This window comes from Rhamphochromis longiceps, unplaced genomic scaffold (assembly GCF_057381845.1).
Source record: "Rhamphochromis longiceps isolate RC_006_pf unplaced genomic scaffold, R_longiceps_female_GT1.1 unmapped_scaffold_1, whole genome shotgun sequence".
Lineage (NCBI taxonomy): Eukaryota > Metazoa > Chordata > Actinopteri > Cichliformes > Cichlidae > Rhamphochromis > Rhamphochromis longiceps.
The window spans coordinates 632,165-644,977 of record NW_028187221.1 but is presented as its reverse complement, the minus strand read 5'-3'; the positions used below and the strand labels follow the sequence as shown (position 1 = coordinate 644,977).

Genomic DNA, 12,813 nt, shown 5'->3' with positions numbered 1-12,813 from the left:
GGAACCTTTTATGCATTATGCAAATATGCTATGCATGATGGCAGCAAATAAAACTTTGCCTTTAAAGATCAGGGACATTTATGTTTCCATAAACTCATGTAATGCTGAATAAATAGATAGTTTACTCCATGAAACATCACATGGTTCTTAACAAGTCAACAAGTTCATTACATACTGCCTGGCATACAACATGTTTAAATTAATTATACGTGTGTGTTACACTGATGACATTATCTCCCACTGGCTATTTTGGTTTTTAGTTGGCTTCTATCACTATATAACATCAGGTCATTGTGATTTAAGAAAACTTGTATTTCTTTATTGCACTATTCCGCAGCCACACAAATCTAAATGAGACTGGAGTTTTCTGCAGGAGATCAGTGGCAGTTCCACAGCCTGTTCTTTCCTTAAGGAAAAATTCACAGCTGGGTTCTTCAAACAGTGTCAATCACCATTGTGTTATTAATAATGTGGCACCAAAAGAAAAACAAAAAACTCAGGAACTTAACAATCATGGCTTCATAGTTAGCTAACTTTCATCAGTTAGTTAAAAAAAATTGTCCAAGTTGGTTGATCCTCCTGTCTAAATCAGTCTGTTACTGGTTTTCTATAAAATCTTCACACGCTCCTCCTAAACACTCAAATTGTGAATTCTTTTTTCAAATTTTTGCTTTATTTGACATTACCAGATGGACAAATATTCCTTCATTAAATACCTGAGAACTATGACTTCATATGTTGTGTTTTTTGCACAGATGCTGTGCACTTTAATTATACTCTGCATTACAAAAAAATGCAAAAAAATAAATAATTAACTCTACAAAGAGAAACCTACTCAAGATATATTTCCAATTGTGACTCGTCAGTGAGCGGTATTCTGATCTGGGCAGGAAGGATTGTCGAGTGCATCCCATTGTGACAGTACTTGTGTCTCGAGCTTCGATGCAGTTTTTTCAGGTTCAACATTGGTCAACATTCTTTTTCTGAAGAGACATTTGTTGTCTGAGATCGCTATTAAATAAATGTCCTCTACCCCTTAAAACAAAGATAAAATATGTTTTCACTCATAATTTTCATCAATACATTAATATTGGATGGTATGTTTTATGAACAAATCAATAGCTTTAAACAGTGGAATGCTGGACACGTGCAATAAATAACTTTGCAAGTACAGAAAAGGATAAAGAGTGACTTACTTGTGAGTGTCTCTGCTTTTAGGTGTCTTACTCATCTCAAGGTCCATTTGTGAGAGCCTGAAAGGTTTATTGACACTTACACAGAGAGCACTCGTGCTGCACATCCCACCTATAATAAATGTACAAAAATGATTTTCAGTTTCCTTTGGTGTCATGTTGTACAATTTATAAAATGTCCCTGATCTAAAAATCACAGATTTTCCTGTAAAAAATAATATAACAAAGAGAACTGTCATTTGAGCCGAAATTTAGCTCTGATTGCAGTTTGAGTCTCACTCAGCCTCCGTCTGGGATTTTAAGGGGTGTATATGTAAAAGCCGTAATGTAAGCAGAGATCCCGCTTATTATTAACACATGACAAAGCCTGGGATCCACTCGGATGTTTAACAAGCAAATAATCTGATAGTGTAATATAGATTTTTTACATTGATGAAAGCAATTTTACAGTACCCAACTCCTGATTGTCCCTATTCCTAAAAGTGGAAAAACACATAAAACATTTACTTTCACTACTGATCACCTACTGATCGGAAGGTTGGTGGTTCGATTCTTGGCTCCTCCAGTCTGCATGTCAAGTATCCTTGGGCAAGATATGAACCCCAAGTTGCTCTGCGATGCGTCCATCGGAGTATGAATGTAGTTAGAGAGCACTAAGTATAGATAAAGTGCTTGTGAGAATGGGTGTGATTGGGCGAATGTGGCATGCTGTATAGAGCGCTTTGAGTACTCCGAGAGAGTAGAATCAGTCTATTTACCATTATTGGCTACAAAGCATGGATCTTCCATTTGTCAGTCAAGTGCACTGTCTGCTACAAATAAACATAAAGGTTTATCTTGATGAATCAAGGTTTTTCATTCTGCTGTAATAATGCTTAAGGAATGCTGAATAATGTAAAGAGGATGTAACCGTCCCCGAAACACTTAAATATAAGTGTTTGCTTTATATGTTTGTGTGATACATTCCTGTTTAAATTAGTTCATTTATTTGTAGGAAAGGGTTAAAAAATTATTGGATAAGATGATAAAAAGGGTAGCAATGATTAAAAACTTGTCTAAAATATGTGATTACAAAATAAGAGTTTGTCAAATGTGTAAAGTGTGTAAGGTTTGTTTGAGGTAGAGTTTGTAATGGTCACATGACCAGAGTTTAGCTGAGAGCACAGTCATTGAGGGTCAGAGCATGGACACAGAGCTACATATGTGGCTAAAGTCACAACAGTAATGTTATTCTGCATGTTGTCTAAGAGGCGCACACAGTAATGGTTTTCATATATATTGTGTATATAATATTGTATGTATGTCTTACACTGGCAGTAAGAGGACATTTTCAGTGATATCCATTATATTGCATTTTTATTTAGCTCAAGACTGTTTATGGACACTAAGATGAGAGACTTTGATACGGTCAGAGATATTTGCGTTGTAAACGTTGTGTTTTCTTCAGTTTTCACAATGCCTGAAGAAAATAAGAGAGAGAGAAAAATAAACTTCCGAAGACATCAGTGTGATGCGTGGCAATTGTTTGTTGAACCCCTGTAGTTACAGAACACAAAGCTGAATGCTAACAGAAAGTGCAACCAGGGTCACCTGCCAATCAAGCATGAATCTGACCACGTTTTTCTATACAACCTGCCTAACACACGTGTGTTACACAGGCTTGTTGAATGAAGCCTTGAATATAATTCAACTACTGAACTCAACTTCTTCATTATATTAATTAAAGTAAAAGGAACTTCCGCTTTTTTAGCAGTCAAGTTCCCTCACCCATGATGTAAAAACTGAAAAAACATTTTCAAGTAACAACAGTAACAAGCTAATATCTAAAAGCTGTCTGCTTTTAGAGCTGATTTTCAACTGACAGAAAGTGTCCTGAATTGTTAAAATAAAATAAAATAAAATAAAATAAAATAATGTAGCGGTACACTGTTGATATTGCACAATCAAGAGTTTGCCTGATATTTGCAATTCACACCAGATTAGAAAGGAAATAGAAGCATAAAAGAAACTCCAGAAATAAGTTTAAAAAATTTCACAATGTCACAACTTATCAGAGACTCAAAAGGAATGATTTCACTTTATAGGTGTAAATCAAAGGATGATAAAGAGTGATCATCGCAAACTTTTATCATCTGAATTAGCTGATAAATAAAAGGTACATAAGCAATTTTAAGAGAAGTACTTATCCTGAGATTTCTTTCTAAGCTCGACAGAGATGAGAGCAGCTGATGATCAACAACACAGACAGGGTATGATGACTGAAATCCTGATTCCTTAAAGAAAAAGACAGTCGAGAAGGAAATATTAACCTGAAAATCTATGAAGCAGCAACAGATTGATTGAGTCATTGAATTTTTTAACCAGGCAGTGGTGACAGAGCTCAAGGAAGACTGTTATAGCGGACGCCCTGGACCACTATCTCTGAAACGTGATTCTGTACCCTTCGCTGGTAATAACGTCCGGTCAGAGACGGGGAATGACGTCAGAGTGGAAGAACTTTATTTACCACGAGCCCACATCAAACACACTCTCGTTGGCAAGTAAGGATGTGTGTCTGAAATTAATACAAATAAGAAATAATATAATGTTTAGCATTTCTCACACTTCAGTATTACAGAGAACACCATACCACATTACAAATGAACAGAACCAGAAAAAGAGCTTATCATAACAACATAACAGGATGGCATAAACACAGAATCATAATCAATTTAACCCTGGAGAAGCCATGGGGTCAGAGCCGACTCCATTTGTTTTCTAGGGAAACAGGGTCCTCCAGGGTTAAGCCAATTCCCTCATTTATGAGTCAACACCACCCTCTAGTGGACACAATTACTCACTCAAAGGCCGCCAGGTTTACGCAGGCTTTATAAACAAGAACAAACTCGTATGCTAACTTAGTAACTCCATCAGGTAAAATCTTTGTGAACATTAACTCTCGGCAACAACTGAAACAACTTATAAATAAGGAACATCCTGTGGAGCCAGGCGACAACTTACTTACCTACAGCTGCTAACACACAAGGCAATAATAACAGCTGTTTACATTGATACATAACAGCAACAGAAATAAAATACTTTCCCAATGTGACTTACTGCGTCTATGAAGGCACACTTGCACGTGTTGTGCAAAAAACTGATTTTCAATGTTTCTGTGTGTTTTTTATGTGTAATATCGTTACATATGTTGCTAAATAGACTTTGGTGAACAGGTATTACAAAGGGGTTATATACAAAATTAAAGATTTACCTGTTTCTCAAGTATCTTTGTAACTGTGTTATTGTACTTACATTATAATCAATCAGCTCCCTTTTGTCCACTTAAAAATTGGCAAATACCGGAAATCAGTTTTTGGAAGACAATCATGTTTTGGCACAACACCCGCCTTACTCTGATTCAATCCAAGTCCATAACTTGCCTGCAGGGAGACACAGCAAGGAGAGAACGGGTGTGCACTCTGATTGGCTATTGGCCCCTGGGGGAGTCATGCTCCTCCCATGCAGGTAACGCATGCCCTGGCAGGAAGACTTTTTAGCAGGGACCTTGACACTGTTGAAAGAATTTGCTTCCATAGAGACAAAAACCTGCAGATCTTTGAAGGATCATTTGGGAATCTCTAAACAGTGAAATAGTAAAACAACACAGTGATGGTGCGCATGAGGGAAAGAGCTTATACAGAGGTTAGATCCTGCCTTGAGACAGACACACGACTTATATCAGGTGGTAGCGTTGTTGTAGTCACTCCTGTCATCTCAATACCCCACATATTTCTGGTGCTCAACAAAACTGCTTCCTCTCATTGACATGTCTCATTTCTGGAGAGGAAACGCATGTGTAAAAGTTGCACCTTCACTATAGTATTTCTGTCCTTCTCTTCTGTTCTTCTACCTTTAGCTTTGCTTGTTTTTGATCTGCTAATCTTTGCTACTCTTGGTAGAATGCGTTTATTCCCACAATGAACTTGCTGTTGCTACATTCGCGCATTATTGATATATCACCACCAATCGGAGTAATACATTCAAGTTTACTACTATGGTCAAATCGCATTAGAAATTAACAATTAAAAATTAACCTGCTAATGCAGGCTATTCCTTGAGTGAGGCCTATTTAAACAAATTACACCACACGAGGTGAGAAAATATATGTTTATACTGTACAAGGTTGCACCATTAAACTCTCTAACATGCCAGCTCACCATGATGATCATCACTAAAAAATGTAAACTTTCCCATCTATAACTAAAATACCTAACTCCCATATCGTCATATATACATTTGTTTTATTAAGATACAACTTCTCATATTTGTCAAGGACTCCAAAATATAAAAACGGAATTAACATAGTTTCATACTGTGCCGCCAAAAATTCAAATTGTACTGAACTCAGTTTCAGGTAAATTGTTCATCAGGTCACCATGGAAACACATAAACTAACAACTGAGTAAAAACCCTAAGACAAAAAGATAATATGTGAATATTATTATACAATAAACAAAGGCTATATTTAACAAGCACAGTCTTATTCCCAGTTTAAAATATGTGTCAGTCTGGTTTTCCCCTTCCATTTTAGTGGTATAGTTCACCCAAAGTACTATATGATTGACTAAATACTTCTACTATTACTCAACTCAGTTTAAAGAAAAAACCCAACATTCATATGACCGCTTTGACCAAGTACTTGTCAACAGTGAGCAATAAAAACTCCCTTTTAACAGGAACTGCTGGCAGAACCAGGCTCAGGGAGGGACAGCCACCTGCTGTGACCGGTTGGGAGTGAGATGAGGGAGACAAGACAAAAGACACACTGTGCAAGAGAGCCAGGGATTAATAATTACTAATGATTAAATGCAGAGAGGTGTATAAACACATAAATAGGGGAAAAGAAGAAACACTCAGTGCATCATGGGAAGCCCCCAGCAGCCTAGAGCCATTGCAGCGTAACTAAGGGAGGATTCTGCCACTACTACCATTATTACTACGGCTACTACAATTACTTCTAATCATAATGATCAGTTTTTGTGTTAATGGTGTTAACACAAACATGTTTCCTTTCTAGATCTGTATGTGTTTCAACAAATTATGTTTAACCTGGACTGAAAGTCTTTATGACAGGTAAGTAAAGAAAAAGAAAAATCCTTGTTTTGGTTTGCAAATTGTAGGTTTATCACAAGGATCCCAAAGAAGCTGTATGTCATAAATTACAGTATATTTTCAGCCAACCAGAGCCCTTTCAAGCAAAAAAAGAAAAAAAGAAAAGAAAAGAAAAATGAAAGAAATATTGTACAAATGAAATCAGACACACGGTTTAGACACATTTAATTAGCTCAACAATAAATAATATTTGAAAATAAATTATTAAAGATACATCAGTGCAAACATTTAGGATAACCACACCACAGGTTAATAACACATAATAAAGACTGGGACTAACTCACATTCATTTCACCACAGCTAAAGCTGGCATGTAGCTTAAATGTAAATTAAATGCATTTAAGCTAAATGCCAGCACATTTGCATACTGACTGCACTGTATTACTTAAAATAATATTTAATAATAGTACAAACACTGGAGTGCAAACTGCCAGAAAAGTGCCAAACTGAAAGTACACATTTACTACATAACATTTAAACATAGAAATTATTTTGTTGAGGTATTTGTTCAGATTTGCTAGGAACGTTTCCTTGAGTTGCCTCATGTGAGCCATGTGGACCCTGCATCCGTCTGCGCTTCACTGTATTCCCTGATAGGACCACTAGATGGCAGCACAGCCCCAGTGTAATACCGCCTACGGGGTATTTCCTTACTTCCACACACACACACACACACACACACACACACACACACACACACACACACACACACACACACACTCCGGTTTACTGCTTAAATGTTCTGCATGCAATTCAGAAAAAACGAAAGCTATATTCCTATCACATCCTTGTGGCTTTGCACCGCTTCTTCTCCATGATATTTGTGTATTTTAATTTTTTTTACATTCAGAGTCGGATGAAACATGTTTTGCTCAAAGCTCCATGACATTAAAGTGCTGAGTAGCGCCGTTCATAAGAAATGTCAATGGACAGGTCCACGCATGTGAAAGTTTGAAGCTACCTGCCAATGCTTGACCTTAATTCACAAAGGAAAGGGGTTTGTAATGCTTGCATCGCAAAAGGCAGCTAGAAAGTCTAACATTGGTTATGCATGCATGGAACATGATCCTTCTCTCTGGTTGTGCTTCCTAGAACTCCTAGAAAGAAAGAGAAAATAAAAAGAAAACAGTTTATCAGCTGGCTCATCTGTTAAGTAACTGCCTAAGATGCTATAAAACAGCACTAAAAACTCACCTTTTAATCACATACACTGCAACAGCTATACAGCAAACAATTATAGTGATGCAGATCAGTGCGATCGCTGACGGAGACGGTCCTGTCCCGGGAGAGAAAGAGCACCTGGTTAGTTTGTTCCAGAAACAAAATGACTGACGCTTCTCTGAAAGAGGAAAGGGGGGAGGGGGGATTTACATGGTCACACATTTACTGTTAAAGCCAAACAACTAATGTCCATCATCCGTCAGATGACCTCCCCAGAGAGCTACAGCTCATCAGCACCGCTCACTGTATCGTGACGTGGGTTTTTTTTTTTAACTCGCCAGAAGCGAAACTGGCGTCATCGCCGTACTGAAAGCATCAGCTGACTCACAGCATAGCATTCACTCAGTCTGCTCTTAGTCACTTTTGTTTGTTATCTTTCTAGTGCGACACTCCTTGACTGCTTCATTGTCACGCAGTTTGTCCCAAGTCATCAGGAAATGGATTTAACATGACTTGGAATTTCAGGGAATTCCTGCGTTCCTGATAAGTGAAAAAAGGAACAAACAAACAAACAAAAACGACGCAGTTTAGTGAGCCTGAATTTTCCTGTTAGCTCTTAATCACAAACAGGAGTCTATGTTTTAGTTTGATTAGCACCAAATAGAACACAAAACCTGTTTAAGCAAGATTTGCATCCAAATATCACACTCTGGGCAGGCTGTGGTGCAGGAGTGACATCACTTTCAGTCAGTGCGCACTCTGCTGGGAACGTTCCAGGAAGCTGGGACCAGATCACCACAGGGACTTCCTACCTGCATCATTTTCTAAACAACCGCAGCTAAGGTGTCACTCAAAACCCTGTCTCATAATTTCACTCTTCACTTCCCGATAGTTAGATATTTAGTAATAGTTTCATGGAAGTCTTTTTCCCTGTAAACTCCACCTACGCTTGAATTAGATGATTAGAATGAACTCCCAGCGCGTGTTCATTTATTAGGAATATTTTGTTTCCAAGCATTACGCCAGTGTTATACATAAATGCGGTTACATAAAATGACTCGTGCATACCTCTCTGCTCGTCCCCGTCCGCCGATGCAGAGGAGGAGAAAGCGATCCTCTCTTCCCTTTCTCCAATTTTTCCACGGTTCAGCACACACGCCGCGTGTCCACTCCAACCGGGAGGTACTTTCACAGTTATGTTGCTGCTGGTGTTGAACGTGTGGTCGCTGTTTTTTACTGTCACTGTCTGTGGTTCTTCTGCGATTGTGGCTCCATCTGAAAGGTTCCACTCTATGGTGGGAGCTGGTTTGCCTGTGGCGGAGCAGCTAAACACAACTTCTCCATCTTGCTTTGCGTGGTGCATTGTGTTCACCTTTGATATCCCTTTACGGACAAATTAAATATTGATCAGTTTGAGAACTGCAGCCAGCTTAATGTCACAAGTAACAGTAATAATAAAGGTCAGGATTTTTTCCTCTCTTTAACAAAAAAGAAAAAGAAAAAAAAGCTGGTTCTATTTTTTTCTTAACATAACGGCTCTCTCAATTTCAGAGGTTACTTATAATGTCCGTTCATATGAATGGGTTTGCAGCAATCTACCTTGCACTTTGAGGCAAATCTGGCTTCCTTTTGAGCCGCCAGGAAAGGTGTTAAAGGCGCAGAATAAACAACTCTCATCCTCCCATGTGAGATTCGTCAGTTTGATCGCCGAAGGGCTGAAAGACTCTTTCGTAACGAGCACTTTTCCACGGTAGGGCGTTTTTACTTCTATTCCAAAGCGCTCGCTGTATGTTGCCATGTCCTCCACTGTCCCCTTGACGAACCTTTGCCAAGTAACCTGCAGCACACCTGCCGGTAAAAGCCAAAAGGTAATCCAGTAAGCACCCTGCATAGAGTGTGTTAATATTTAACTAATGTTCTGGATAACATCAGCAGCTCAGAGATTAGGATCTGGGCAAGGACAACAACTAAATAATAGAATTCATAATAATAATAATTTAAAAAACAAACAAGCGCACCTGTGGAGTTTGACAGCGCGCACCTGTAGTGCGCATCACTGCCGTACTCAGCTGTTGTGTCTCCGTGTACACTGACTGAAGCCGAGGCTGAAATACTGGAAGCTGAATGAAAGTAAGTGCAGATTCGATAGGAAAAAAAGCTTTTATGCTACTCAGTAATGCAGCACAGTAAAAAGGAACAGACCTGACAGTTAATCTCCTATATAAACTGTAAATTTCACCAAAATACAACTCGCACAATTTTTTTTTTTTTTTTTTTTTTTGCATTTTTACTTTAAAATCCTGGTACAACTCTTTAAATGGTATAATACATAATAATACATTTCCCTCTGCATATTAAAAGTCTGGATCTGGATGATCTGGATCATAAAACCATAAAAAGGCAGGGTTGTAAAATTCTGTATCATATTATTATGATTAATATAATAATAGCAAATAATATAAAGGAGCTGCGTTTAGAGAGACTTACCTTTGAATAAACAAAAAACAATCAGGAGGAGGGACATCATCTTTGCTTCACTGCTGTGTAGTCAACACTTTCGTTTTGTCCCTGTACCGGCTATTTATGCTGCTCAAAATGAAACTTTAACAGGGAATTCCCTGACTGAGTGCGGACCCATATGAAACCCTTTGAGGTAAGACAAACGCATGATTTCTGGTTGTATTTCAGCTCATAAGCTTCTCATAAATGAGGCACTGATTGGTGGTTTGATATATTTTTGCAAGATATGAAAAAAAAATTAAGTCAAATACACGGTGTGCCTAAAACTTTTTTGAAGAAATACTTGATTAATGCAAATAAATGTACATTAATTGATACATTTTCATTGCATTCATTCTGTTTGATATTCCATTTCTTCCCATTAATTTGCCAATATAATCATATTTTTTTCAGGCAGTATTTTGGCACATTGATTAGCACGGTTGAGTTCAAGTCCACAATCAAGCCAGGCTCTCTCTGTGTGGAGTTTTCATGTTCTTCCCATGTTTCTCTCTGGGTACTCTGGCTTCCTCCCAAAGACATGCAGTTAGTGCTGTTGGGTTCATTGTCGATTCTAAATTGCCCATAGGTATAAATGGTTGTCTGTCTCTATGTGTTAGCCATACAACAGACTGGTTACCTGTTGCCCTAAGACAGCTGTGATAGGCTCCATGACCAGTTTGCTCGTCTTTGTTCTCACGTCAAAGAGGGGTTTCCAAAAGTCATTATTAAACTAAGCTGGAAATCCCTTTGGAAGACCTTGTAGACCGGGGGTGGGCAACTCCAGGCCTCGAGGGCCGGTGTCCTGCAGGTTTTAGTTGTGTCCTTGATCCAACACAGCTGATCTAAATTGCTAAATGACCTCCTCAACATGTCCTGAAGTTCTCCAGAGGCCTGGTAATGAACTAATCATTTGATTCAGGTGTGTTGACCCAGGGTGAGATCTAAAACCTGCAGGACTCCGGCACTTGAGGGCTGGAGTTGCCCACCCCTGTTCTAGACTATGGGCAAACTGTAAATCATTGTGCAATAAAGGGACTATGTCTATGATCAGCATAAAGGACTCTAGAGAACAACGTTTGACCTTTGATAAATCTCGCCTTGGAAATTTTTGGAGATCTTTTTGGCACATTATTTTTCATCCACTCTTCCTTATCTTGGGCCTCTGATAATTTTGTACTTGTTTCTGCAGGACTAAGCAGGTATCAGTCATCATGTTGGCAAAAGAAATCACAGAAAAGCAAAAACGTGTATCCTGATACTGAAAACCCCATTTTTTTAAGGCTTTCTCCAACATAAGACTATCTGCCCCAATGACAGGAATGACCCACACCTTTTTTACATCTTGGCTCATCTGAAGAATCATATGATGACTAGTGGGTTGATGACCCTCAAGACAGCCCACACCGGGGGTTTAATAAACTGTGACTCTCCACCAGCTGTTGTAGAACTGAAGAAGCTTCTTGAAAAAGAGATAACACATCTTCAAAAACCTAAAGACATCCAGTTGCATTTTTTAAGCTCTCAAGATTAGAGAGAAGATATACAGAAATATTAGAAAGAGAACTCCTTAAGCGCCTTGAGGTGACTGTTGTGATTTGGCGCTATATAAATAAAATTTAATTTAATTTAATTCAATAATCTGATGATCCTCGATGAGCAAGTATCTGGCGAGAGTAGGAAGGAAGGGCTCCTATTTAACAGGAAGAACAACCAGATTCAGGGTGTCATGAAATGAGGAGGAGGACCCCCAAATGCTGTCTTCAACAGACAGATTTAAAGGAAAACTTAAGTGAAGGTTTTGCAGATAACATAGTCCAACAGGAAGCTAAAGCCGTGGAATCCAGAAGAGTCATGTGATCAAAAAACTTACTGGCAACGCACCATGACAGATGACTAATCCACCAATAAAACAGATTAGAGGGCGTCTTTTAAGCAAGAGCCACTTAGGGGAAATGAATACAACTATGGAGAACACACAGGTATCAACAATCATGGAAAAAAGACTAGGGGAAATACAACTGATTACTAAACATGTGAGACAAACACTACCAAAGTAAAACAGGAAACAAATAACATTTTACAAAGATAGCAAGATACAGGAAACATGGGGGAACCAGAACAAACAGAATCAGGGAATATAAGCAAACTATAACCGAGAACTAAAATAGACAGCAAAACTAAAACTAGGGATAGCCTGAGGATATACGCAAAGAAACCAACCGTGAATATCTGCAAGAAAAAAAATAGCAACTCAAAGCACAATAACAGAAGAATCACAAAAAGAAACACAAACCTTAAAACAAAACCTAGTGTCCGTGACATAGAGAGGGACAGTCATCTACAGCAAGAACAAGCAGGACAAAACAAGGATCCAAGGATTTCATGTACAAATTTCATCATCATCATCATCATCATCATCATCCATAACAGTCTGCAATTCAGATCTCGGATGCAAAATATAGGCTATGTGTCTTGACAGGCTAAATTATGCAGATATATTCTAAATGTCAATTGCCTGCATGTTATATTTTTACACTCGACATAAATAATGTAATTTAAATCAAATCAAATCACTTCTATTGTCACATCACATGTTCAGGTACACTGGTACAGCACATGCCAGTGAAATTCTTGTGTGCGAGCTTCACAAGTAACAGAGGTGTGCAAAATGCAACAACATAAGAACAAGCAAAATATAAGGATGGGAATTTGAAAATTATAAGAATAAATATAATATGCATACTAAATATGTATATATACATGTGTGTGTGTGTGTGTGTGTGTGTGTGTGTGTGTGTGTGTGTGT

At 38.3% G+C, this 12,813-nt stretch overlaps 1 protein-coding gene and 1 long non-coding RNA gene across 2 annotated transcripts; both read right to left on the bottom strand.

The window, feature by feature from the left end:
• Nucleotides 1-981: 981 nt before the first annotated feature.
• Nucleotides 982-2,886, bottom strand: LOC146640808 (uncharacterized). The gene is made up of 4 exons (XR_014909880.1): nt 1,952-2,886; nt 1,721-1,846; nt 1,197-1,305; nt 982-1,035 (listed from the first exon to the last, which is right to left on the bottom strand). It is a non-coding gene; the product is annotated as an uncharacterized LOC146640808 (long non-coding RNA).
• A 4,120-nt stretch (nt 2,887-7,006) lies between these two features.
• Nucleotides 7,007-10,076, bottom strand: LOC146640807 (OX-2 membrane glycoprotein-like). The gene is made up of 6 exons (XM_085399887.1): nt 9,993-10,076; nt 9,524-9,625; nt 9,105-9,353; nt 8,574-8,888; nt 7,539-7,620; nt 7,007-7,441 (listed from the first exon to the last, which is right to left on the bottom strand). The coding sequence occupies exons 1-6, from the start codon at nt 10,030-10,032 to the stop codon at nt 7,390-7,392; spliced, it is 840 nt and encodes a 279-aa protein (XP_085256013.1). The 5' UTR covers nt 10,033-10,076; the 3' UTR covers nt 7,007-7,389.
• Nucleotides 10,077-12,813: the final 2,737 nt, after the last annotated feature.

What these genes read in the sequence shown, in the direction of transcription:
- LOC146640807 (XM_085399887.1), bottom strand. Translation starts at nt 10,032, where the DNA reads ATGATGTCCCTCCTCCTGATTGTTTTTTGTTTATTCAAAG. An exon ending in GATTTGCCTCAAAGTGCAAG is followed by an intron (nt 8,889 to 9,104) that starts GTAGATTGCTGC and finishes TTGTCCGTAAAG; the next exon opens with GGATATCAAAGGTGAACACA. An exon ending in GGACGGGGACGAGCAGAGAG is followed by an intron (nt 7,621 to 8,573) that starts GTATGCACGAGT and finishes CTCCCGGGACAG; the next exon opens with GACCGTCTCCGTCAGCGATC.